General features: G+C 42.8%; 1 protein-coding gene across 2 annotated transcripts; it reads left to right on the forward strand.

Moving 5' to 3' along the window:
- Positions 1-27,948, forward strand: EDEM2 (ER degradation enhancing alpha-mannosidase like protein 2). 2 transcript variants are annotated; one of them, XM_023725098.1, is made up of 11 exons: positions 1-320; positions 546-656; positions 2,490-2,529; positions 8,251-8,356; positions 9,369-9,494; positions 13,428-13,639; positions 14,844-14,985; positions 16,450-16,574; positions 22,174-22,378; positions 25,057-25,178; positions 27,014-27,948. In XM_023725098.1, exons 1-11 carry the CDS (start codon positions 214-216, stop codon positions 27,512-27,514), a joined length of 1,797 nt encoding a protein of 598 aa, XP_023580866.1. In that variant the 5' UTR covers positions 1-213; the 3' UTR covers positions 27,515-27,948. The 2 variants fall into 2 exon arrangements, with proteins under 2 accessions (XP_023580866.1, XP_004370465.1); XM_004370408.2 differs by having other exon boundaries at positions 22,234-22,378; positions 27,014-27,946.

Raw genomic sequence — 27,948 nt, forward strand, 5'->3', positions numbered from 1 at the left:
CCGCTTCGGAGACTATATTTCCCAAGATCCTCTCTGCCCGACGTCTGCAATCCATTGCATTCTGGGGCTTGTAGTACGGAAGTGAGTGACTAGTTGCTCAGAGCGCAGGCGCATTCGCGAGGATCCCCGGAAGAACCGGCAGTGGCTCCCAGGATGAGCTGGGGGCCGTGGCTGCTGCTGCTGCGGCGGTGGCGCTGACAGGATAAGAGCTCTATGCCTTTCCGTGTGCTCATCCCGGTCGGTCTCCTCTGCGCGCTGCCGCCCCTGCACCATGGTGCGCCGGGCCCTGATGGAACCGCGCCGGACCCTGCCCACTACAGGTGAAAGGAATTAGCTCCCCGCCTCTCTATAGTTGGTCGGGGGAGTGGGTAGCGCAGACCTGGTCCCTTCCTTTTCCATCCATCCCAGGACCCCCTCGGGCCCTGCTGCTGCGTTCCCGGCAGAAATTAGGTGGTGATTCCCACTTTTCGCCCTATTTCTTGTCCCTTTGCCCCAGCTGGTTTCTTTTTCTGGCCACCTGTCTTATTTCTCGTCCCTCGCACCAGGGAGCGAGTCAAGGCCATGTTCTACCACGCCTACGACAGCTACCTGGAGAACGCCTTTCCGTACGACGAGCTGCGGCCTCTCACCTGCGACGGGCACGACACCTGGGGCAGGTAGTGCGCGTGGAGGGGCAAGGGGACGGCCGGGGTCTGGCAGTCCAGTCCCAGGTAGGCGGGTTGCCTGGAGCTGGTGCCTTTATGGTCTCCTCACCGGTTCCTGAAAATCTCCCGGCCGGGGCCAGACTGTGTTCCCCCCAGTTCAGCCAGTACCAGCAGGATCCACCGATCCTCCCGGAAAGTTTTCCGCAGTGAAAAAAAGCCAAGGGTTAACCTGGCGGGCTGGATGACAGCCCCAGCGGTAACAGGCACCAGCTGTGGGCATTTGGGCAAATCTCTGGAGTCATAGAATGTCGTGGAAGGGCTGCAAGGAGTGAGAAAACCCAATCCTTCATTTTGTAGGTGGGCAAACTGAGGCCCAGGTCAGAATGTAACTCTCCCAAACATGAAAACCTAAGGGCCTTTGTAGTCGGTGTTCCCTGTAACTGAAACACACTCCCCCTCACATGACTGACTGCGTCTTGTCATTCCCATCTTAGCTCAAAATGTCACCTCCTAAGCATCAGCTCCCCAACCACTCACCCCCTACAAGATACTCTCACAAGTCACCTGTTTTATTTTCTTTGCAACACTTCGCACTCTCTGTTATTATCCTTCTCACTTAGCTCTAATGGTTTGTCTTTCTCACTTCCACTAGAACAACAGTCTATGAGAGCTGGAGTTCTCTGTCTTGTTCCTTGCTGAGTGAGTGACGAATCATTACATTAGACGAAGCGGACATTGACTGAACGCTGTACTAAGCATTTTACTTGTGTTATCACATTTTATTCTGTTAACACCCCTAGGAGTTAAATGTCGTTATCCCTGTTTTACAGATTAGTGTGTCGAGGACTACGGAAGTTAAACTCAAGAAAATTTGTGTTAATTTTTGTTTTTTAGTTCAAAAGAAGTAATACAAACAAATGACAAATGTAAACAGTACAAAATTATATACAATAAAGTAACTCCCATACTCTAGAACTCCAACCACTGTTAACTTTGTGTATCTTTCCAGAAATATTCTGTGCTTATACTGTCGTATAGGTGTATATATGTATCTTTTTAAAATTAACTTTTTAAAGGTATAATTTACATATAAAAAAATACACCCATTTTAAGTGTATGGTAACCACCGTCACCATCTAGATATAGAACATTGCTATCACACTGATAAGTTTTCTTATGCCACTTTGTAGTTAATCCCTTCCCCACCGCTGGCCCTAACAACTGCTAATATGCTTTCTATTTGTCTCTTTCTGAAAATGCAGATGGAAACATTCTACTGCCTATTCTGTACTTTGGTGGCTTTTTTTTTTTTTTCATTTAACAGTATAATTTGAATATATTTCCACTGGCAGATAGAACTCTTGATAGCAATCTTTTTGAAAACTTCATAGTTTTGCACTGTTTGAATGTACCGCAGTTTAGTTAATCACACTTCAGCTGGTGGACATTTGGGTTATTTCTAGCCTTTTGCTGTTCTAAACAATACTTTTATGAGTATCTTTAAACATACAGCTCTGAGCACTGTGGGATAAATTCCTAGATGTGGAATTGCTGGAAAGCCTGTGCTCTTAGCTATAAACTTATACTGCCTCCCTATGGCAGAGACAAATGCCAGAGACTATAGGCATTTAATTATAATTGAGATGCATCAGCCCACTCTGCCAGGTGCATTAAGTGGGTCAGAGGTTCTTGGCGGCTTTTATTGTGGCTTCTCTGTTGTTACTGCAAGTGGGATGGGTGTGACTGTACCTCACTTATAGTTTCTGGGAGATCTGTTCTGGAGAAGCCTTGATATCTGGTGTTTGATTTTCTTAATAAGCAACTGAGATTTCTGTCCTTTTACAGTTTTTCTCTGACACTGATTGATGCTCTGGACACCTTGCTGGTAAGTGTCTCGTCTGTTCTAGTTCCTCTCCACCATTACATAACCAACGTCTTTCTTCTGGCAGCCTGACCGTGGGTGAAAAGTAAATTCTTCCCTCAGGCTTTTTATTTTCATCTCGTGATTCTGAACCTTCAGGCTCTGGTTACCCAACTAGACAGGGGAAAATGATAAATTCCAACTTATTCAGGTTCATTCATTTAGCAGACATTTATAGAGGACCTGTTATGTACATAGAACTGTGATGTTGTTGTTAGTTGCCATCAAGTTGATTCTGACTCATGGTGACCCCATGTGTACAGAATAGAACTGCTCCATAGGATTTTCAAGGCTGTGAAAGTAGAAGTAGATCACCAGGCCTGTCTTCTGAGGTGCCTCTGGGTGAGTTCTAACTGCCTTTTGTGTTCATGGAAATGTGATAGGCCTATATAACTCTGTGGGGGGTAGAGACTTCGATACTTCCCTTGTTTTCAAGGATTTTACATTGTAGTAGACGTGTTCAGTAATGATAAAATAGTAACTGCTTAACATGTTATGTATAAGGCTTTTGCTAAGCACTTTACATGTATTTTTTAATCCTGCCAACCACCCGGATTCCTCTTTCAGCTAAGAAATATGATGCTTAGAAAGGTGAAATGACTTGGCAGGGTCCCACAGCTATAAATGGCAGAGGTAGAACCGAACTCAATTCTTTGTGACTCTAAGCCTTAACCATCATCTTAAAAAGGCCATAAGAGAGGATTAACATCTTTCCCCTTATATCCCTATTTCTGGTTCTCTGTCTCCCCTTGTCATTTTTATATATTTATATACTTACATGATTATAATCACTACATAGATATAATTTGCCTTGCTTTTTTTTTTTTTTTGCCTAATGCTAATTTTTTTTCTTATCTGTTCATCAAATATTTATTGAGGGCCACCTGTGTACCAGGCACAGTGCTGAGCTCTTTAGTTATAATGGTGAGTTTAAACAGACATGGTCCTTGCTCTTCTGGAGTTTATGATTTTAGTGACAGAAACAAACAAAGAATAACCCTAAATAATGTATAATTACAAATTGAGGTGAGTGTTCTGTAGGAAATGACCATGGTTCTGTGGGTGATTGTGACAAAGGAATCTGACCTAGACTGAAAGAGGTCAGGGAGGGCTTCCTGGAGGTAGTGAAATGTTATTTGAGTTGGGATCTGAAATGTTGACTAGGGGAGGAGGGAGGAAAGAATGTTCCAGGCAGAGGGAACAGCCTATGCAAAGGCCTGGTGGCAGGAGAGAACATGGCAAGTGCAGTGAACTGAAGGAAGGTCAGTGTGGCTGATGTGGAGAAAGAAGGAGGTAAAGAGAGGCTGGAGGGGTAGATGGGGACCAGATGATGCAAGCCCTTGTTTACCGCATTAAGGATTTTGATCTTTAATTTGAGAACAATGGAAAGCCTCTGAAATTTCTTAAGTAGAAGGTAGAAAATGATGAGATTTCTGTTTTGAAAAGATCACTGGCTGCAGTGTGAAGATAGACTCATATAATCGTTTATAAACATTTATTGAGTGATTGCTTCAGGGGCTGTACTTAGCACTCTGGAGAGAGAGAGAGATGAGTGAGGATCTTGCCCATGCAAAAATTCCCTTAATGTAGAAAGAAATAGATTCCCTAGAGTTGTATAGATTAAGTTCTAGGAAGAGGTGGGTGATTTCAGCTGGACAACCAAAGGCTTTCTAGAGAAGATGACATTTAGACAATTGAAGATGGTTTGGATTTGGAAATGGGAAGATATAGGAAAGAGGGATTTCTGGCAGGGGGAGCAGCATGTCTGAAGAGAGGAAACTGAGGAATAGTGGGGACAGTTCTGCTGAAGTAGATGAAGATAAAACAATGAGAGACATGGCTGGAAAGGTAGGATGGGTCCAAATCACAGAGGGCCTTGAATGCTGGACTAGTCAGAATTTGTGTGTGTGTGTGTGCTTTAAATGAAGGTTTACAGTTCAAGTTAGTTTTTCTCATGCAAAAATTTATACACACACTGCTAGTTGCTCTCCCCATACTGTGACAGCACACTCCTCCTTTCCACCCCAGATTTCCCATGTCCATTCAACCAGCTCCTGTCCCTTTCTGCTTTCTCATCTCACCTTTGGACAGGAGCTGCCCATTTAGACTCATGTATCTACCTTGAACTAAGAAGCACACTCTTCACAAGTATCATTTTATGTCTTATGTTCCAGTCTAATCTTTGTCTGAAGAGTTAGCTCAGGAATGGTTTTAGTTTTGGGCTAACAGAGAGTCTGAGGGCCGTGTCTTCTGGGGTCCCTCCAGTCTCAGTCAGACCATTAAGTCTGGTCTTTTTACTAGAATTTGAGTTCTGCACCCCACTTTTCTCCTGCTCCGTCAGGGACTCTCTGTTGTGTTCCCTGTCAGGGCAGTCATTAGTAGTAGCCGGGCACCATCTAGTTCTTCTGGTCTCAGGCTGATGGAGTCTCTGTTTTACGTGGCCCTTTCTGTCTCTTAGGCTAATATTTTCCTAGTGTCTTTGGTGTTCTTCATTCTCCTTTGCTCCAGGTGGATTGGGACCAATTGTTACATCTTAGATGGCCACTCCATAGCTTTTAAGACCCTAGATGCCACTTACCAAAGTGGGATGCAGAACCTGTTCTTAAACTTTGCTATACCAGTTGACCTAGATGTCCCCTGAAACCATGGTCCCCAGACCCCCACTCCTGCTACTCTGTCCCTCGAAGTGTTTAGTTGTATTCAGGAAACTTCTTAGCTTTTGGTTTAGTCCAGTTGTGCTGACTTCGCCTGTATTGTGTGTTGTCCTTCCCTTCACCCAAGATAATTCTTGTCTACTATCTAGTTAATGGATACCCCTCTCCGTCCCTCCCCACCCTCGTAACCATCAAAGAATGTTTTCTTCTGTGTTTAAACCTTTTCTTGAGTTCTTACAATAGTGGTCTTGTACAATATTTGTCCTTTTCGACTAACTAAATTCGCTCAGCATAATGCCTTCCAGATTCATCCATGTTATGAGATGTTTCACGGATTCATCGTTATTCTTTATCATTGTGTAGTATTCCATTGTGTGAATATACCATAATTTGTATATCCATTTATCCATTGATGGGCACCTAGGTTATTTCCATCTTTTTGCTATTGTGAACAGTGCTGCAATGAACATGGGTATGCATATATCTATTCGTGTGACAGCTCTTATTTCTCTAGGATGTATTCCAAGGAGTGGGATTGCTGGATTGTATGGTACTTCTATTTCTAGCTTTTTAAGGAAGCGCCAAATTGATTCCAAAGTGGTTGTACCATTTTACATTCCCACCAACAGTGTATAAGTGTTCCAGTTTCTCCACAACCTCTCTAACATTTATTATTTTGTGTTTTTTGGATTAATGCTAGCCTTGTTGGGGTGAGTTGGTATCTCATTGTAGTTTTGATTTGCATTTCTCTAGTGGCTAATTATTGTGAGCATTTCCTCATGTATCTGTTAGCCACCTGAATGTCTTCTTTGGTGAAGTATCTGTTTGTATCCTTTGCCCATTTTTTAATTGGGTTATTTGTCTTTTTGTTATTGAGGTTTTGCAGTATCTTGTAGATTTTAGAGATTAAACCCTGATCAGATTTGTTGTAGCCAAAAATTTTTTCCCAGTCTGTAGGTTGTCTTTTGACTCTTGATGAGTGTAAGTGTTTGATTTTCAGGAGCTCCCAGTTAATCTAGTTTCTCTTCTGGTGTTTGTGCATTGTTACTTACGGTTTGTATTCAGTTTATGCCATGTATTAGGGCTCCTAGTGTTGTCCCTATTTTTTCTTCCATGATCTTTATTGTTTTAGATTTTATATTTAGGGCTTTGATCCATTTTGAGTTAGTTTTTGTGCATGGTGTGAGGTGTGGGTCTTGTTTCAGTTTTTTGCAGATGGATGTCTAGTTATGCCAGCACCGTTTGTTAAAGAGACTGTCTTTTCCCCATTTAACAGACTTTGAACCTTTGTCAAATGTCAACTGCTCATAGGTAGATGAATTTATATCTGGATTCTCAGTTCTGTTCCATTGGTCTACGTATCTGTTACTGTACCAGTACTAGGCTGTTCTAACTACTGTGATGGTATAATAGGTTCTAAAATCAGGTAGTGTGAGACCTCTTGCTTTGTTTGTCTTCTTCAGTAATTCTTTACTTATTGGGGGCCTCTTCCCTTTCCATATGAAATTGGTGATTTAGTCAGGATTTTTTTGATTGCAAGTCACGAAGACCCAATCAAATTGATTTAGACAAGAAGGAAATTTACTGAGTCACATAACTAAAAAGTCCAGATAGAGGCCTGGCCTCAGACATAGCTAGATTCAGACATACAAATGATGTCATCAGGAATCTTTCCATCTCTTGTCTCTGCCTTTGCTGGCTATGTTCTCGGGCTGTCCTTAAACTGGCAGGGTAGCCGACAGTAGCTACAGACTTAAATCCCACTCATTTAGTAACTGTATGTATAAAGAAACACCCTTTTTCCATTAATTCCAGGCAAAGTCCCTGGATTGAGTCTCATTGATCTAACTTGGGTTATGCACTGGTCCATGAACCAATCACTCGCCAAGGATTTGGTGCTCTGGCTGGTCCAGGTCAAGTGCCCACTCCTACAGCTGGAGGGATGGATTCAGCCTCACCCAAGCCACAAGAGTGACTGTGGAAGAGGGTTGATTTCCCAAAGGAAATTTGGGACACCATTACCAGAGGAAAGGTGTTAGGATTGCGTTTGGTTGCAAGTAACAAAATGCCTGACTAATGATGGCTTAAAGAAAACCAAACCAAACCCGTTGCCGTTGAGTCAATTCTGACTCACAGCAACTCTGTAGGACAGAGTAGAACTGCCCCATAGGGTTTCCAGGGAGCAGCTGGTAGATTTGAACTGCTAGCCTTTTGTTTAGCAACCAAGCTTTTAACCATTATGCCACCAGGGCTCCAAGTAACAGAATGTCTGAAGATAATTTCTGGCATTGGGTCAGCTGCTCAACCATAGCATCAGAGATCCAGTCTCTTTCTGTCTTTCCATTCTGCCATACTTAGTGTGTTGACTTTCATTCTCATGCTTGGTACCTCATGGTCACAAGATGGCTGCCACAGCTCTAGAAATTGAGTCTGCTTTCAAGGCAGAAAGAAGGAGGAAGGGTAAAAGCCATGCCAGCTATGTCTCTTCCTTTTTATTAGGAAAACAGAAGCTTTTCCAGAAGTGTCCTCACTAGACTTCTCAAGGGTCACAACTGGGTTACACAGTCACTTTTAGCTTCAGAGGAAGCTAAGAAAGCAAGCATCTGGGTTTGTAGCCTGTGTGGTGGGAGGCTGTAAGAGTAAAGAAGGTTGGGAATTAGTGTTGGGCTAACCCATCTGTAATGTTTCTCACAAGAATGAATGTTGTAAGAGAAGGTTAAAAACAACAGCTGTCCACTGCAACGGCCAAACCAGGGTATTATTATATGGACTGAAGTCTTTATATTGTGTCCATTTAAATGGATACATAATGGATCTTAAATAGGAACCTAGGAATTTACTTAATCAGTCTCTTGATGTTGGGTCTCTGGGTGATTTGTGGCTCTCAGTGTTTTCTTCCCCTGTTACCAGTCCTAGGACAAAAATTAGAGGTCTTAAGTTGAATAAGTGAGGCACACATCAGCATAGAATCCCAAACTCTGGGCCTCCAAGCCTGAGAGAGCCTCACTGTCAGGTCTGTCTTTCCTTCCAGATTTTGGGGAATGTCTCAGAATTCCAAAGAGTGGTTGAAGTGCTCCAGGACAATGTGGACTTTGATATTGATGTGAACGCCTCTGTGTTTGAAACCAACATCCGAGGTAAGGGTTGTCTTCTAGGGCCTTTGGAAGAAAAGAGGATGTGAACTTTCCTCTGTGTGACCTGAGAGGTGGTAAATAGAATCTTAAGGGCTAACCCTGCCAGGGTATTTGGCCAGAGCCAGTGACTGACAGAGCTCTTCTTCCCTCATGAAGGGTGGGGTGGGGTGGGGTGGGGAGGTCTTAGAATCCACCAAATGGCAACTATTTTTTTTTTAATATTGTATTATAAATTAAAATAGATAAATTAATAAAATGAAGGTAATTATTACTCTGTCCCCACCCACCTAAGTCTTGAGTGACAGAGTTGAATGAACATGAGATTTGGAGTCAGACGGAATAGGTGACTGCAGGCAAGTCACTTTACCTCTTTGAACCCAAGTCTCTTCATCTGAAGAGGGGGTCAGTGATACCTATCATAAGGTTTTTAAGATTAAGTGAAATAACACATGTGGTTACAGGTATTGTGTACCAGCTTAGTGCCTGGTACACAGTAAAGACTAAAGAAAAATGATGGCTATTGTTCTAGTGACCCACCAAGAAAAAACTTTCTAAACTTAGCACTGTATAAATGTGTGGTTTTAAAGGTCTCCTCTTTCCCTAGGTAGCTCTAGCCCCATCCCAGTGTTGTTGTTAGAAGCCATCGAGTTAGTTCCGACTCACAGCGACACTGTGTACACAGAATGAAACACTGCCCGGTCCTGCACCATCCTTACAGTCGTTGTTATGCTTGAGCTCATTTTTACAGCCACTGTGTCAATCCATCTCATTGAGGGTTTTCCTCTTTTTCGCTGACCGTTTACTCTGCCAAGCATGATGTCCTTCTCCAGGGACTAGTCCCTCCTGGTAACATGTCCAAAGTACATGAGATAAAGTCTCGCCATCCTCACTTCTAATGAGTGTTCTGGCTGTACCTTTCCAGTGAGCCACCCCCAACAGAGTGTTCAGGTTCAGTTTGCACGAGGAAAGAATTGATCCTAGGGATGGTGACACTTGTTGTTGGTATTGTCTGTAGTGGTAGGAGGCCTCCTATCTGCTCACCTGCTGTCAAAAAAGGCTGGGGTGGAAGTGGAGGCTGGATGGCCCTGCTCTGGACCCCTCCTGAGGATGGCCGAGGAGGCAGCCCGAAAACTCCTCCCAGGTAAGAGCTACACAGAGATGGGGGAGAGATGAAATCCAGTAGGTCACTCTTTTCTTGCTGGAGATGAAAGCGGCAGTGTTGAATTATTTCCTGGTGTTTCTCACCCAAACATTTGGCATTTGTACTCCTAGGCCCACTGTGGAAATCAAGAAAGTCGTGGGCATTTTGAGGGCTTGCTTGGGCCCTGGCCCAGGATGGAAGAGCTGACCTTATCACTTTTTGCAAGGCAGGGGAGAGGGGTCCCTGAAGGTCAGCCTGGTGGGTAGAAGGCCCTTGCCTTATTTTGCTGCCTTCCAGCCCCACACACTGTTAGAATAAAAGGGCCCCAGGGAAGGCCTTGGACTGAGTACTAGGAGTCCTGTGTTCTAGACTCGCCTCTGCCAACCAACATCTCCACCAAGGCACTCTTTCTCCACGGTTCACTTTTCTCATCTATCAGATCGGAATCACCCTTCCTGCCTCCCTGCCTCATCTGGTTGCTGGCAGGCTAGAATGGATTCAGAGGGGAGAAGGTGCTCGGAAAACTTCAAGCACTATTGAAATGAGAGGGGTTTGTTTTGTGGCTAAGCTGTGTCCAGGGCTACAGAATAAGCCTCAGTGTGTTTGTCTAGAGAGCTAGTACACTGGGCTCAACAGCATAAACTGGACACTGTTCCATTCAGGGTGTGGTGGAGGCTCTGAGGGCTGTTCACACCCAAACACTTCACGATATGCTTTCCAACAGCATCTCAGCCATCTCACTTGTCCCTTTCCCTTCTGCACTTGCCTCTCGTCTTCGGGGAAGAACTGAGGAGAGTGAGTGAGCTGGGTTCTGGTCTCATTTACGGCTCATGGCATGAATGTCTCCTTGCAGACATCATGTCCTGTGTGATTCATTTCTTGAGGGATGGTTGCGCCCTTGTTTATTTTTTGTTATCATTAAAAAAAATCGTATTGAGAAATATAAGGCTGTATGTCTTTATGGAAGCAGACTGCCACATCTGTCTCCTGCGGAGCGGCTGGTGGGTTCAAACCACCAACCTTTTGGTTAGCAGCCAACTACTTTAACCACTGCACCACCAGGCCTCCTTCACTGAGAAATATATGTACTGAAAAGTGCACAGCATATAATTATAAAGCAGTCACCGGTGTATCTACCATTTGGGTCAAGAAATGTTTGTCACTCCCCTTCTTTTTAACACTGCCTGACTTTCCCGAGATGTTCCTTTGAGCCCTTCTTGGGTGTGACTCACATTCCCCTTGCTTGCTGCTCGCCCCAACCAGATAGCAAGTTTCTCATCTGCAGCAGACAGAGTTGCTGGACCTCGTAATTCTTGGACGTTTGACAGCCTTGTTTGGTGATGCACAGACTGCTCTGGGGTAGTTTGACCTTTTGGCCGGGCAAGGAAATCTCTGTCTCTGGCTGGTTGTTGAGTTCCTTGCCTTGAAAAGGAAGGTACTGGAGTAGGGTGGGCAGAACCTTGGGCTGGGGGAGGCAGACGTTCCCATCCCAGCCGGGTTTGGCTCTCTCTCTGTGACCTTTGGCTGAATCACTGTACAGCCATAACTTTCCCTACCTATAAGCTGAGGGTTAGACTGCATCAATGGTTTATATCTTTTTTTTTTTTTTTTTTTAAATATGTAGCCCCTAAACTCTTCATTTAAAGTAGGAATCTCAAACTGCCTTCTATGGGGCTGTCTAGGGCCTGCAGATATGTTTTATTTGGTCAACATGGCATTTAAAAAAATATATATGAATGGCTTCTAATGGGAGTGCTCTCATATTAGTGTGCCCCAAGCCCCCCCCCCCCCATGGCTTATATGTTGCCTGCTTCACACCAAGTTACCTGCCTGGCCACTGAGGGCATAGTATAAAATAAATAAAAGCACTGCTCTAGGTAAGTAAGGATATATAGAGTATGATGACCTAGATCACAGCCTACTCCATGCCCCCTTGTCACAAGCAAGAACCCAGGGGTCATGCAGGGCAATGTTTGATAGCATCTGTCTTAGCTATCTAGTGCTGGTATAACAGAAATACCACAAGTGGATGGCTTTAACAAATAGAAATTTATTTTCTCACAGTTTAGGAGACTAGAAGTCTGAATTCAGAGCGCCGGCTCTAGAAGGCTTTCTTTCTGTTAGCTCTGAAAGAAGGTCCTTGTCTCTTCAGCTTCTGCTTCCTGGTTCTTTGGAGATCTGCATGTGCCTTGGCATCCATCTTATCCCATCTCTCCTCTGCTCGCTTGTTTAATCTTTTATATCTCAAAAGATATTGACCAAAAATGCACCCTATACTAATCCTGTCTCATTAACATAACAAAGACAACCCATTCCCAAATGGGATTATAACTACAGGCATAGAGGTTAGGATTTACAATACACATTTTGGGGGGACATAATTCAATCTATAACATTCCATCCTTTGGCCCCCCCAAAAATCATGTTGTTGCCACACTTAAAACACATTCACCTCATCATATCATCCCAGAAGTCTTAAGTCAACTCCAAGTCCAAAATCTCATCTTCTGAATCATCTAAATCAAATATGGGTGAGACCTTAGCCATATTCTATCCTGGGGAAAAATTCCTTTCCATCTGTGAACCTGTGAAATCTAGAATACAAGTTATCTGTTTCTAAAGTACAATGGTGGAACAGGCACAAGGTGGACATTGCCATTGTAAATGGGAGAAATTGGAGGGTAAGAAGGGATAACAGGCACCAAGCAAGTCCAAAACCCAGCAGAACAAGTTACATTAGTTCTTAGCGCTTGAAAATAATCCTCTGTCTGAGACCATCTGGGCAATGGCCTCACCCTCCAGACTCTGGGTGTTGGCCACGCCTCTGGATTCTAAGTGGAGACCCCCCCCGCTCCCCTCACAGGCCTGGGCTTCAGCTCCACCTTCCAGGCCCTCTGGGATGGCAACTCTGCCCCCTGGTCTTTAGCCCCATTCTCCTAGTCCATCTGAGTGGCGATCTTACCCCCTCAGCCCTGGCAGATCCTGTTCTCTGCCCCTGGGCATGGCAGCTCTACCTTCTCAGCTTTGGGTGGCAGCCCCATCCCCCGGCACACCTTAACGGCAATCCCGTTCCTGGTACCAAATTCTGTCTTACCTGTCTAGTCCTACTATAACAGAAATACCACAAGTGGGTGGCTTTAACAATCAAATTTATTTTCTCACGGTTTAGTAGGCTAGCAGTCCGAATTCAGGGTGCAGGCTCTAGGGGAAGGCTTTCTGTCTTTGTCGGCTCTGGAGGAAGGTCATTGTCTCTTCCGAGCTTTTGCTCCTGGGTAATCTTTGTGTGGCTTGACATCTCTCCCATTCTCTGCTTCCTAGCTTGCTTGTTTAATCTCTTTTATATCTCACAGGAGATAGATTTAAGACACACCCTACGCTAATTCTTGTCTTATTAACATAACAAAGACAACCCATTCCCAAGTGGGATTATAACCACAGGTATAGAGGTTGGGATTCACAACACATATTTTTTGGGGATACAATTCAATCCATAACAGCATCTGAGTTAGATGGGTGCTAAAGGCCCTCCAGGGTCTCTGTGTGGTGCAAACAGTTTCCACTTGACTCCTAACCTAAAGATTAGAGGTTCACACCTATCCAGTGGTGCTTCAGAAGGAAGTCCTGGTGATCTGCTTCTATAATGATTACAGCTATTGAAAACCTCATGGAGCCGTTCTACTCTGTAATACGTGGGGTCACCATAAATCAGAATTGACTCAAGGGCAACAGATTGGTTTTTTTTTTTTTTAAAGGCCCTTCGGTTGTAATATTTATCCTACTCTGGCTCAGACTGGACCCTCTTTCCTCATTGTGGTCTCAGTGTCTAGAAGATCACCCAGGAGATGAAGAAGGAAATGCTGCCTGAGGCCTTAGGCTTTGGGCCTGTATTGAAACCATCTCTACCCCCCGGTTCCTAAGTTTGTGATTGTTCAGCCTTTCAGACCCCTACTGGCATGCCGTATGGGACCGTGAACCTGCTTCACGGCGTGAACCCGGGAGAGACCCCAGTCACCTGTACAGCAGGGATCGGGACCTTCATTGTAGAATTTGCCACCCTAAGCAGCCTCACTGGTGACCCCGTGTTTGAAGATGTGGCCAGGGTAGCACTAACACGCCTCTGGGAGAGCCGGTCAGATATCGGGTTGGTAAGTCAGCAGCCGCCCTTCCTGTTTGAGTCAAGTCAGCCACCTTGGCCCCTGCTTATGAGGGCCAGGGCTCTGAGTAACAAGTTGCAATCCAGCCAAGAGAAACTTAGGGTGACCTCAGGAGTGTCTCAGCCCACTGAAAATAGACCAAGCCCCCACTGAAAGTTTTGGCAGAGGGGAAGGGAGCATGAGAGTACATCCTCTAGCAGGGAGAAGAGGCCTGTGTTAAGCTGTCACTCTTTAAGCTTTTCTGATTTCTAGGGAGTGGGTTGTATGCTTTACGCCCCTGACTCACTGGGAAACCTTCAATAGTCATTCTGTCTGGCCCTCATTTTTTAGTGTCTATTTGTGTTTGCAAAACTGTTTTCTTAGAGAATCTGAGAGAATTTGAATGGCTCTACCAGCTGAAAAAAATGGTTCCTGGCTTATTAAGTTTGGAAAATGCTACATGTAATATATTTTTTATGGAGAGTCACAGTGAACATGAAAGGATTAAAGTTATGAAATCCTATGGTAAAGAAATTTATTTAATGTGGTTTAACTCAACATTTCCCAAACTTATTTGACCCCAGAGCTTCCCTTTCTCCTCATAATATCTATTAATCTATAGAAATTGAACACACTTTGGACCAGATGATCTCTAAGGTTGGTTTCAGCTCCATCTGGGAAAGGGACCTTTTCTTGCTGAGGGTCTACCCCTGGGGGAACCCAGACTAACACAGAACAGATAGCTATTTCTTTGGTTGAGCACCAGATGAGGTTATCAGCTTTCAAGAGCTGATACCCAGTTTCTCTTGGAAACAACTACTCTCACAGTTTGTTGGGTGTCCTTCCTGAGTTAATTTATGGATATATATAAAATATGTTTTTTATCTTTAGACACTGGAGTCACATGCAGAGTGGTGAGAAGTTTTAGAAGTCTGAGACAGATTTTGGGAACAACAAGTTCTTATCTTCTGTCTCTCACACTCACTCCAGGCAGTGTGTAAACCCTCTGAATTCTCTTTTTCAGGTTTTGCCCAATGTATATAATTAAATCAGCATAAATCCTAGGCAGCTCGCCTCCAGCCTTGTCCTCTTTTATCCTGCATGTCCTTCCAGGAAACACTGGGGTGCCAGCTGGCATCTCACTAGGCAGTCGGGGGAATGGGGAGCGTCTTCTTTGGCTTTGGGCCTTCCAGTGGGACCAATTTTTCTCTCCCAGGTTGGCAACCACATTGATGTGCTCACTGGCAAGTGGGTGGCGCAGGACGCGGGCATCGGGGCTGGTGTGGATTCCTACTTTGAGTACCTGGTGAAAGGAGCCATCCTGCTTCAGGATAAGAATCTCATGGCCATGTTCCTAGGTAAGAAGGGCAGGGCAAGGGCTTTCCCATGATTTTTTCTGCTGAAGTGTGATTTGTTTGTTTATAAGCTTTCAATTGCTCCCAAGTGCCTACAGAATACATTCTGAGTATCCAAGTCTGCATTCAATGGACTTACACTGCCCACTTGATGCCCACTAAACCTCTTTGTCCTTCTTGCAACAGCCAGCTGAACTATGCTGTATTCTGTATACATGGCCCTGGATTTCTTATCTCCTAGCCATTGTACGTGGTGTTTCTTTGCTTAGAATACCTTTTTCCCTGTCTCCATATGTCCAAATTCTATCCACCCTTCAAAGCCCAGCTTAAATGTTACGTTGTCCAGGAAGTAGCTTGATCCTTCATTAGAATTTAGGGCCTTCAGCATCTGCCTTCCAGTCAGCTGTTGTCAGTAATCACAGCTCTACCATTTGAGTGCAGAATCCTATTCTTTTTCATCTTTACATTTCCCACAATGCTTTGTATGAAACAGGTAGTAGATTAATGTTTGTTGAATAAGTATATTTTACCCTCAAGACCCTTAGACACTGATAGTAATAATATATTGAGAAATTATTGAGTACCTAATAATAATTATTTTAGCTAACATTCATTTATTCAGCAAATATTTATAGTGTACCAAGCACAGTGTCAAGCACTGTGCCAAATGCTGAATATGGATTATTTCCTTTAGTTCTTATAACATGACTCGAAGTTATCTTGTTTATTTATGTACATGCATATATGGTACTTGGTTCATTCAGATAACGTTCATTGAGAAGGCAGGAAGGGACAGGAAAACTGTGCAAATGGAAACAGGGAACCTAGGGTGGAGAAGGGGAGAGTTTTGACTCATCACGGAGTTGGCAAGCAATGTCACAAAACAATTTGTGTATTAACTGTTTAATGAGAAACTAATTTGATATGTGAACTTTCACCTAAATCATAATAATAAAAAAAAAAAGATAATATTTACTGAGCATATACCATGTGCTAGGTACTATCCTAGTGCTGGGGATCCAGTAGTGAACAAAGTCCCAGCCCTCAATGATTTATAATCTAGGGAGGAGGTACAAGTTCAAGGTCCCACTAGAACGTAAGTTCCATGAGGGCTGGGCTTTGTTTTGTTTACCACTGCCTAGGTGCATAGTGAATATTTGTTGAGCGAATCAATCAATGAATGGATGAACAACCTCATGAGATAAGTGACATTACTGTCCCCATTTTGCAGATAATAAGACTGAGGCTCCAGAGGGAAAACTTGTATAAGTTCACAGCTAGCAAGTAGTAAAGCTGGACCTGAAATTTGAGCCTGGAAGTTTGATTCTAGAGTCCATGCCCATTCCTCTGCCTCATTGCGTCCTTCTCTGCTTTGAGGCCAGACCATAATATGATCTTACAAAAGTGCAAGCCAGTGCTTTTGTTGACAAAGCCTGCCTCTTGTCTCCCTAATCTCCTCCACTACAGAGTATAACAAAGCCATTCGGAATTACACCCGCTTCGATGACTGGTACCTGTGGGTGCAGATGTACAAGGGGACTGTGTCCATGCCAGTCTTCCAGTCCTTGGAAGCCTACTGGCCTGGTCTTCAGGTAGGAACGGTCAGAAAAGGTGGTCATTTTTCTATGGAGTTGACAAAACAAGTCATTCTGTTGTATAAGTCAAATAAGTACTTTACTTGCTTGAATACACTGTTTTGGAGGGTTGGGCTGGGGACGGAGGAGAGACTTGAATTAGACAGAATTAAGATTTGGCCAGGCTTTTTTCTGAGGGGAGCTTTAAGATGACAGGAACTGAGTTTCCAGTTCGCTATGAAATATTATCCCACTTAAAATGAAGTAGACAGTGTCTTTCCAGGCTGGGCAGTAACAGTCATGGCAACAGCTATTTCTCTGCTAGGCACTTCTGTCAAATCTCCTCATTCTTGACAGCGGGCATGAGAAGGGGCAGGAGTGAAGCTTGTGCTGTTCTGCCTGCCATCGTTACTTTTTTCCGTTACATAGCCAAATGGAGGTGCTGCTGAAAATGACCTTAGAAGCTGTTTGATCCACCCCCTAACCCATTGCTGTGGAGTTAAATCTGACTCATAGCAACCTTATAGGAAGAGTATAACTGCCCCATAGAGTTTCCAAGGCTGTAAATCTTTATGGAAGCAGACTGCCACATCTTTCTCCTGCAGAGCAGCTGATAGTTTCCAACTGCCAACCTTTTGGTTAGCAGCCAAGTGCTTAACCACTGTGCCACCAGGGTTCCTACATCCACCCCCTAAAAAAAAACCCATTGCCATCAAGTCAATTCCAACTCATAGGGACCGTATAGGACAGAGTAGAACTGCCCCATAGTGTTTCCAAGGAGCGCTGGATGGATTCGAACTGCTGACGTTTTGGTTACCAAAATATTTTTGTACCAAGACATTTTATATACTAATATGTCTTTATAAACTAGGTTTTGTTTTTTTTTTTTTTCATTTTAAGAAAAGGTAATAACATGTACGTGATGTTAAATTTAAAAAGCTCAAAAGAGAATACAGTGAAGAGTAAGTCTTGAGCCTCCACCCTCAGACCGTCTCCCCTGGGGCAGCCTCTATTATCAGTGTCCTTCCAAAAGTCCATATACATAAATTTCTGTGTATTTACATCCCTCTTTTTCTTTATGTAAATAGAAACATAATATTCTTTTTCAGCTTTTGTTTTTACTAAATATATCTTGGAGATCATTCTTTATCAATACATGTAGATCAGTTTTATTTTTCTTTAATGGCTACATAGGGACCAGTCCCTGGAGAAGGACATCATGCTCGGTAAAGTAGAGGGTCAGGGAAAAACAGGAAGACCCTCAATGAGATGACTTGACACAGTGGCTACAACAGTGGGCTCAAACACAGCAACGATTGTGAGGATGGCTCAGGACTGGGCAGTGTCTTGTTCTGTTGTACATAGGGTCACTATGAGTTGGAACTGACTCAACGGCACCTAAACAACAACAACAACATATATTCTATTGAATAGATATACTGTAATTTATTTTAAGGTGCCCTAGTGGTGCAGTGGTTAAAGCACTCAGCTGCTAACTGAGAGGTCGGCAGTTCAAACCCACCAGCCGTTCCACATGAGAAAGTGGCAGTCTGCTTCCTTAGAGATTTATAGTCTTGGAAACCCTATGGGGCAGTTCTGTTCCATCCTGTAGGGTCACTGAGTCAGAATCAACTGGATAGCAATGGGTTTGGTTTGGTTTTTTAAATTATTTTTCTAGTCCACCATTAATGTACTTTTAACTTGTTGTGTGCTGTGGAGTCAGTTCCGATTTATGGGGACCCAATAAGACAGAGTAGAACTGTCCATAGGGTTTCCAAGGAGCGCCTAGCGGGTTGGAACTGCTGACCTTTTGGTTAGCAACCAAACTCTTAACCACTACGCCACCATGGTTTGCAAATGTAAATTTAATATGTTTTAAAATTTTCTGTGACCATGAGACTCTGAGTATTAAGTTTATTTTGTGTTTCGTTATAATTAAATGTATTAGTATGTAAATGATTAAAACAACATAAATATTTTCCAGTTTTGATAAATAATAATTATAAAATCTAAGCAGTTTTATTAGAAATGTATTTCTTAGGCTTTTGGGACTTTTTAATACGTTTATGTATTTGTTTATGATTATTACTTATTAATATGAGACATGGTTAAGCATCAATTTTATTCCTGCTTTTCATTTTTATAGATATTAGCACTGAGGAGCCTTATTCTCATAAATAAAGAGATGGAAGTAGGAGTTTGATTGTTACCATATCATTCAGTTCTTTGAAACCATTCAGCGTTAGTAGATTGAGCCCTATAAAATTGTCGGTATTCAACCATTTTTGACCCATAAAAGGGAATATCAGATGGTTCAACCTTTATCTGGTAAAAAAAAAAATCACAAAATGGTCTGTCGTCAGAAATTGTTTTTAATGATCTCTCTGCTTGACAGCGTGACCCCCTTCAGTTTTTTGAAAGCAGAGGATTGGAAACCACTTATTTGCAAAAGGATTTGTTACCTAGTGGTTAGAGCCATTCATTTTCTCAACATTTACACTAATATTTTAAATTTAACCTAGTTTAGTGCTCAGGAAGTTTTTATACCCCAGGACAGTGTTCCATAGTAAGGTTAGAGATAGGTATGCCTTGCTTTTGTAAAATGGCAGAAAGGCAGTTGTGAAAAGGACGTGGGGCAGAGAGCCTGCCTCTGGGTTACAAGCATGTTTTTAAGCAGATCTATTTTAGGAAAGTTGAGGATCTGGAAATTTATTTCCTTAAAACTTTTTGTGACTACATTCCTCTTGGAAAACCTTCTTGTACAGCCCAGCTGTAAATTGACCTCACCCTTTGACCCTGCATGTTTCCATTTCTGTGCATGTTTTCCAAGAAAATAGTTCAAGAGGAAAAGACATAACCTGTATATGGATATTGCTAGCAGCAAAACTCTTGACAAAGAAAAACTGGAAATGATCCAAATGCTTGATAATGGAGGAATGAATAAATGATTGCATTTTAATTGCAATCTATTGTTATATACCTTTAAGTAAAAAAAATAATAAATATGTAAACTCCTTTGTTACATGAAATAGTAAACAAAGATCAAGGAAACGTGAAAGAATGAAAATTGCCTTTAGACACTAGTGAGGAATTGGGAATGATAATTAAAATTTTTTTGATTTTGATTCTTTAAGTAGATTTAACAGTAATAAAAAACACCCATTAAAGCATTGTAGCATGTACACACTAATTACAACTTGCCTTGTATGCAATTGTATAAAATTGGCCTTGTAGGTTAAAGAATAGAAGACAAAGATGTACAGGGCTGATACTGTAACTTTAAGAAGATGTGTATCTTTTTATTTCTGTATATTTTGAACAATATTTATATAACTAAATGGAATAAATATTGGAAAGTTAGATATAAAAACTCTTAAATCTGGGTGGTGGGGTTAAAGGTGACTTTTTTAATGCCCTGTTTTCCAAATTTCTTAAAATAAAAGAAAGAGCTTGATAATGAAAGAGTTCCATCTCAGTTTGTGTAGGATTTGTGTGCTTTACCTGGTTTGAGAAGGGTATTTTTCTGTCGAATTATAACAACACTAAAAGCTAACATTTGTTGAACATCTATTTAGTTCCTGCAGTCTGTCTGGAACACAGAGGTGATAACTATAAAGAATAAATTAAATCTAAAGAATAATGTACGTGCCAGGCACTTTACAGAGAATCATTACAACAACGCACCAAGAGGTAAATGTTTTTTCATAGCTGAGGAAAGGAGGCTTCCAAACACAACCAAACCTGTTGCCGTCGCGTCGATTCCAACTCATAACGACCCTGTAGGACAGAGTAGAACTGCCCCACAGGGTTTCCAAGGCTGTAAATATTTATGGAAGCTGACTGCCCATCTTTCTCATGTGGAGCGACTGGTGGATTTGAACTGCGGACCTTTCAGTTAGCAGCTGAGCACTTAACCACTGCACCAAGAAGGCTCCTTGTAAAGGAAGCTTAATTATGTTAAATTTGTTCATTTACTCAACAAATATTTGAATACCTGTTGTCTTCCAGGCCCTGCCCTCATGATGTTTACAGTCTAGAAAAGGAGACACAAAGAAAAAAAAATTAAACAAACATATAAAATACTAAGTTGCAACAAAGGAAATAAGAAGTTGAGATAGAGAATATTGGGACTTATATTAGACAGGGTGTTCAAGGAAGGCCTCTCAGAAGAGGTGATATTTACACTGATGCTTGAAAGATGAGTAATTGGGCATGGGAGGATGATGTTCCAGGCGGAGGAAACATCATGTGTGAAGACCCTGAGGCAGGAAAGAGTTGGTGTATATCAGGAACGAAGAAAAGCAGCGTGGCCACAGTCCAGGAAAGAGAAAGATCAGTTGATGGAAGGTCGACCTTGACAAGGTTGTCCAGGGCCTTGGGGTCCATGGCGAGGTTTCTTGATTTTTTTTTAAGCCAATGGGAAGCCACTGAAGGGTCTGGTGTATGTAGTAAGATGGTTACTTATCTGGCTGCCTTAGGGAGAATGGATTGGAGAAGGATAAGAGGGAAAGTGCTGGGACCAGCAAGAAGGCTTTTGAAGTCATCCTGGTGTGAGATGCTGGTGACCAGGTGGTGGCCCTGGAGGTAAAGAGAGTAACATCTTGATGTTTTAGAGATGGAATTGACAGGCATTACTGGTGGAATAGATGTGGGGGTTGGAGAGAAGGGAGGAGTCAAGGATGACCACCAGGTTTCTGGCTGGATGGTGGTGCCATTCACTAAGAAGGAAGAAAGACAAGAGTAGAGAGTCAGCTTTGTGGAAAAGTGAGGAAGCCAAGAATTTTGTTTTGGAAATGTCAAGTTTTCTCTATCCAACTGACACCAGTGGAGATGTCAAGAAGGTCAGCTGTTTCCCTGAAATCTTATATTAACGTTAATAGCTACTTGGCAATAGCTAATAAAATTACAAATGCATATATCCTCTGACTAGCAATTCAAATTCTGGAAATTTATCTTAGAAATCTACTTTGTATATGTTTGAAGTGACATATGTACAGAGTTATTTATTTGCAGAATTGATTGTAATAGCAGATAGCAAAAGATTGGAACCAAGTCAAATAGCTATTAAATTATAGTCCAAGCAATGGCATATTATGAAACTATATAAATAGGAGGAGTGCACTCTCTATGTACTTATATTTAAAAAAAAGCTGCATATTGTTAAATGAGTAAAGGAAAGTACAGAACAGTATATTTAATAGGCTATTTTTAGTGTGGGTAAAATAATATATATTCATATTTGCTTATGTTTGCGTAAAGAAACTCTTGAAGGTTAAACTGACAAAAATGGTTATCTATTGGGAGTATGAGGTGGGAGTCCAACTAAGCACAGTCTACCTTCATCCTGTTTTTAGAATTATGAGCCAGATGATTGAATCACCTACCCAAAAACTGTTAGTAGCTAACATAGACTGAACATTTGGCCAGGCAGTTTATACGCAATCTTTTCCTCACAACATCGTTTGAGATAGGTATTATATTTTACATCTTATAGATGAGGAAACTGAGACTCAGGTTAAAGGTCTCGCTTAGGGCCACACGGTGAGTAAACAACCCACTCAGTGTTTGATCACAGGCCTTTTTGGCTCCAAAGCCTTTGCTTTCTCTTTTCCCTGAGGTTGTATGTGGGGTTTTGATGCCTGATTGCTGTCCGCCAGACAACCACTTCTCCCTACAGAGCCTCATTGGGGACATTGACAATGCCATGAGAACCTTTCTCAACTACTACACCGTATGGAAGCAATTTGGGGGGCTCCCGGAATTCTACAACATTCCTCAGGGATACACGGTGGAGAAACGAGAAGGCTACCCTCTCCGGCCAGGTGAGCAGCACCTCTTGTTTCATCACCTGCCCATAGACTCTGGTTCTCCAGACCCCAAACCCTCACGTCTCTACAGGGCTCCATGCTTCACAAGTGCTCACAAGCCCTTTTTTTTTTTTTCTTCCATCTGATGTTCCCATGGACTCTGGTGGTTTTTCTGCTAGGAAGTGTTTATTCCCATATTTTCAGATAAGGAAACTGAGGCATAGTGGGTTGAAATGGCTTGCCCGAGGCTGCTAAGTGTAGTAGCTAAGATTGGAACCCAGGTCTTCTAACTAAATCATGTGCCCTCTCAAGCTTGGAGAAGTGAGTGGGAAGGAGAAGAGCCAGGTTGGCTTTTTTTGCATTCTTGCCGTTGAGATTTTAGAAATGTAAGCAAACTTCATAAGCATCGTCTTCAAGGGATCAGATAAATTGTGCTTCTATAGTATGGAATGTTTGAACTTTGGAACGAATCTTGGGAATCATCTAGTTTTAGCCACCTCCCCATTATGCTGCTCAGAAATCAAGACTCAGAGAGGGAGGAGACTGCACACTAGATACTATCTTAAATTCCTTTGCAGCTCTGATGTCCTCTGGTTCACCTCAGGAAGGTTAAAAATTGTAAGGAGGGAGAGGGGATGAGGGACAGAGGAAGGAAGCTTAGTCAGCGCAAACAGTCATCCCCTCACCCCAAAATAGGTTATGTTACCATTGTCTTAGACTCTCAACATCTTCCTACCTTACTTGCCCTTTAGCTGTGGAATAGGCCCTCCTAGTGACTTCCTCTGCCCCGTTTCCTTCCTCTTTTAACCCAAGTGATGATTGTAGGGGTCCTGGAGGGGGAAGAGAAGAGGGAGGAAGACTTTTTACTCCTTAGAGGCTGTGGCTCTTGGTGTTTCTTGTGCACTGGTTCTCATGGCATATTTTTTAAAGAGAAAACTCTCAGAGGGCATCATATCCAGTGTTACGATTACATCGGAACTAAATGTGTAAGACTTAGACTTGTGCAGTCTCGGGGTTTGAGGGAACCTGAGAAGTCTTCTAATTGAAATCCCTCTCTCATGTCCCTGTGAAGTGGTTATCCAGTCTTTGCTCAGTTACTACCAGTGACAGGAAGCTCACTACTTACAGAGGCGACCTGTTCATTTGCAGGACAGGCTGACAGGAAAGCGTCAATGGAAAGTAAGGCACCACCGCCAGGAATCCAGGAATGCCTTAGTTCAGTCACCCTTCCTACCTGAAAACAATAGTGCATGGGAAATAAGGTACTACTCTATAATTAGATTGTCCAGTGCCTTACACTCTGGTACACGTCTCTGATTAGCAGTGTTGGAGCACAAGGAGCACAAAGGCTTCTGAGGGCCTTTACCTCCTCCTAAGGCCAAATCTAAACCTTAGGCTGTCACCTTCTTTTGGAGAGTTGGCCAAATATACAGGAAAGTGAAGCATATTTAGGCCCACTGTGAGGAAGAAAAAACAAGATGGTTGGCCCTGGGTGCCCTGACCTGACCAGCTGCTAGAAGCAGAAAGGGAGGCTTCCCATGAGAGCCGTTTCTTTTCCGCCTTTGGGCACACAGTGCCCCCACTTACCAGTAAATATGCACTAATCTGTATCTTAGAATACAAGCAATTAGATTAGCAGTAGTCTAGGGGCTTGTGGGGCTAGGGGAGGGGGCAGTAGGAGAGAATTGGGGAGTCAGGCAGAGACCTTTTCCCTTAAAGTAATAAATAGACTTTGCAGTAATAAATCAGAAAGGAGAAAAGTGCTGATCAAGGCCCAGGAGGAAGCAGGAAAAGAGAAGATCAGGAGGAGAGGTTGATATAGGTAGGGGTGAGGGCTTCTTTCCTCTTTGAAAAAGGATAGGTAAAGAAGTAGGAAATTGTATTGAACTGTAACTTCACCCACTGGGGCCACCCTAGAAGTCGAACCTTTCTTTCCTATAACAGCTCTTCAGATATTTGAAGGCAATGAACCCATTTTCCTGGGAGTTTTTTTCCCAGGATAAATATTCCCTTCTAGACCAGGTCTTTTTGGCTAATATTCATCTTAAGATGGGGCCCATATCTGAACATATTCCAGTTGTGAGAATAGGGCAAGACTTGCTTTATTCTGGGCACTGTGAATTGATGACTGCATCTGTTAGATTAAGGGTTGGCTCTCGAATATTTTAACTTTCATCTTTTTGCCCGTCCCATCTCAGAAAAGACTTTACCTTTACCCAGACTCATACCCCTTTTAAGTTTTAGAATTAGCTTAGGCTGTGAGTGATGGAAAAAAATATAATAACAGCTTAATTAAAATAGAAATTTATTTTTCTCTTACGTTTTGGGTTTATATGGCTCTCCTGGTGTCAGGGATCTTCAATCTTGTTTGCTAGGCCACCTTTGGCTTAGGGGTCCTCAAGGGTCCGAGCTGGCCATTCATGATCTCTCTCTCACCTCCTGTATCCCAGAACCTCACTGCCCTTCTCTCCCTTGGGATGGGAGTCTACAGTCAACCTTAACATTGGTCTGCATTAAGCTTTGGCTTTGGTTATATTGGCTCTGAAAACTTAGCATTATGTGAGTTGTCCCATGTTCCTCCTAGTTGAAGACCTGTGGACAAGTTATGGGGGAGGAGTTATTCACTGCCTCAGGGTAGGCCCTCAGCCATCCTTGCTAAGCCACTGGATGAGTGTCTGCTTTGGACTTTGCAGAACTCATTGAGAGTGCCATGTACCTCTACCGTGCCACTGGGGATCCCACCCTCTTAGAACTTGGAAGAGATGCTGTCGAATCTATCGAAAAAATCAGCAAGGTGGAGTGCGGATTTGCAACAGTGAGTGTTTCCAGGGGCCCAGGAACTGGGCAGTGTCTCCGCCTGCTGCTAAAGAGGCCTGTTTAAGGGTAGACCCATTAGGAGTCCTGGAATACCAGCCCTGGAAGGGACCTTAGAGAAGTCATAAGTACCCTTATTTTATAGATGGGGAAACTGAAGAACCGAGAAGCTAAAGGCCTTGCTAAAGATCACATATCTAGAAGAGGTGGAGCTAGGATTTGTTCCCAGGGGTCTCTACTTCATGCCCTTGGCATTCCTCCTGTTCCAGAAATCCTTTATCTATCTGAATAGGCTGCTTGGCAAAGGTGGGTTTTGTATAAGGGCCTACAAAATGGGTTCTAAGAAGGGAAACCCAGAGCCCATAGCCCTATGTTTAAACCTAGGGACTCTGAACAGAACAGTCCAACTAATTTCACAGATATTTATTGAATGTCTTCCACGTGCCAGGCACTATGCTAGGCCTGAGGGTTATAGCAGTGATGAAAGACCAAGTACTTGCTCTCATGAAGCTTACCTTTTAGTAGAAAACACAGACAATGAGCATGTATGTGGGAGATAGCAAAAAAGACCAATGCGTCTGGAGTGGAGTGAACAAGGAGCAAAGTAGGAGGAGAGAAGGTCCGAGAGGTGAACAGGGGTCAGATTATATACGGCTTTGTAAAGAGTTTGGATTTTGTTCTGCTTGGAATCAGAAACCTTGGTAGGGCTTAAAGCTGAGGAGTGACATGATCTGATTTGTATTTTAGGAAGATCAGCTGCTCTGTGGAGAATGGATTGAAAGGGTCAAGGGTGGGAGCCATCTCACATCCTTACAGGGCCCAAGCAGGCAGATATAAATAAACAGATATAATCATTCCAGATATGTAAAAACCAGATGTGTAAGAAAATCGTCTAAAAGAAAATTTACCAAAAAGCCTACAGAGGTTGTGTTAGGGTATGAGATTGAAAAAAAACTTTTTTCAAGATTTTGTAATGTAATTATATTCTATAAGTAAAACATGAGTGCACATTTTAAAAGTAAGGACATATATGTATGGGGGAAGATAAAGCAGTACTATGTTTTAGTTTCTAATATGTTGGATTCTTTGAAAAGCCAAGCGTATAAGCCCATTGGGGACTTCTTAGGAATGCTAGATTTATTTCCATGAAAATGAAGCCCTTTGGAGGTCTTCCAAGGTGAACAGTGGAACAGACCTCTGACTTCCTTGGCTTTTGTCAAACAGGGTAAGAGAATAATAATTCTTGGTACTTCAAGTCCATATTTGAGTCACATTTTTTGGGGCAAAGTAAGTGTCCACTGAGAATTGGTTTTTACTAATTCTGAGATGCTAAAGTAAATGTTTGTAGTACGTCATCTTACTCATCTATGCCTGTAAACTCAGTATGAATTTTTCTTTAGAAGAAAACTTATTGTTTATAATAGCAAAAACAAGGTAACAACTTCAATGCCCATCAAGGGGAATTAGCTAAGTAGTCCGCGGAATACTATGTTGTCATTAAAAAGGATTAGTAGATCTGTGTTTATAGTCACAAATGGGTAAGATAAGGAGAATAGGAGATTGTCAGTATTATGTAGGGAGGTCAGGGTGTCACTGGAGCTGATAGAACAACAAATGCAAAGAACCTGAGGTGAGAGTATGCTTGGTGAACTCAAGGAACAGAGAGGCTAATATGGCTAGAGCTGCAGGAACAATCAGGAGGGTGGTAAGAGATGAGGTCAGGGAGGTAGCAGGGACCAGATCACATAGGGTGAGCTGGAATGCATAATGGGTCACGTGACCCTTTCCACTGTACTGTGATGCTGTTCTGACTTACTTCCCTCTCCCACGTGGCAGATCAAAGATCTTCGAGACCACAAGCTTGACAACCGCATGGAGTCTTTCTTTCTGGCCGAGACTGTGAAATACCTCTACCTTCTCTTTGACCCAACCAACTTCATCCACAACAACGGCTCCACCTTCGATGCTGTGATCACTCCCTATGGGGAGTGCATCCTGGGGGCTGGGGGGTACATCTTCAACACAGAAGCACACCCCATTGACCCTGCTGCCCTGCACTGTTGCCGGAGGCTGAAGGAAGAGCAGTGGGAAGTGGAAGTCTTGATGAGGGAATTCTATTCTCTCAAGCGGAACAGATCGAGATTTTGGAAAAAAACTGTGAGTTCGGGGCCATGGGAACCCCCAGCAGGGCCGGGAACATTCTCCTCTCCTGAAAACCAGGACAGGGCAAGGGAGAAGAAGCCTGTAAAGCAGAAAATCCCACTTCTTAGTTGCCCTAGTCAGCCCTTTACCTCTAAGTTGGCATTACTGGGACAGGTTTTCCTAGACTCTACATAACCACTGGATTTTTTTTTTTAAACTAAAATACAGCAATAAACAAATCTGCTTTTGTCCATTGTGTCTTTCTGTTTTACATGTTGGACTCTCTCATGAGATTTCATTAAAGAAAGGGTCCGTGGCTAAACCAATTACGAATCTAGTTTATTTTTCTCATGCCCTTGGAGAAAGAGCTAAACCCAAAGTCAGCCAGCCCCAAAGATCCCCATGGATTGATAGTTGAATCTCCCCTCCTTCCTTTCAGGATCCCTTTTCTGTTATCTTTGGGGGAAGGGGAGTGTGTTGTCATAAATATATTTCTTTGTTAATGCCTGCCCCAGCCTGTGCTTCTGCTCTTTAGTCTGTCTATCTATCCATCTATCCTTCAATGCCACAAAGATTTATTAAATTTCTTTGTGTGCCAGCTACAACCCAGAGATACAGTGAAAAAGGCA

Source organism: Trichechus manatus, unplaced genomic scaffold, assembly GCF_000243295.1.
Source record: "Trichechus manatus latirostris isolate Lorelei unplaced genomic scaffold, TriManLat1.0 scaffold00008, whole genome shotgun sequence".
Classification (NCBI taxonomy): Eukaryota; Metazoa; Chordata; class Mammalia; order Sirenia; family Trichechidae; genus Trichechus; species Trichechus manatus.

Coding starts and splice junctions, on each gene's coding strand:
- EDEM2 (XM_023725098.1), top strand. CDS start 214: ATGCCTTTCCGTGTGCTCATCCCGGTCGGTCTCCTCTGCGCGCTGCCG. Junction 9,495..13,427: donor AGCCCGAAAACTCCTCCCAG/GTAAGAGCTACA, acceptor GTGATTGTTCAG/CCTTTCAGACCCCTACTGGC. Junction 25,179..27,013: donor TGGAGTGCGGATTTGCAACA/GTGAGTGTTTCC, acceptor CCCACGTGGCAG/ATCAAAGATCTTCGAGACCA.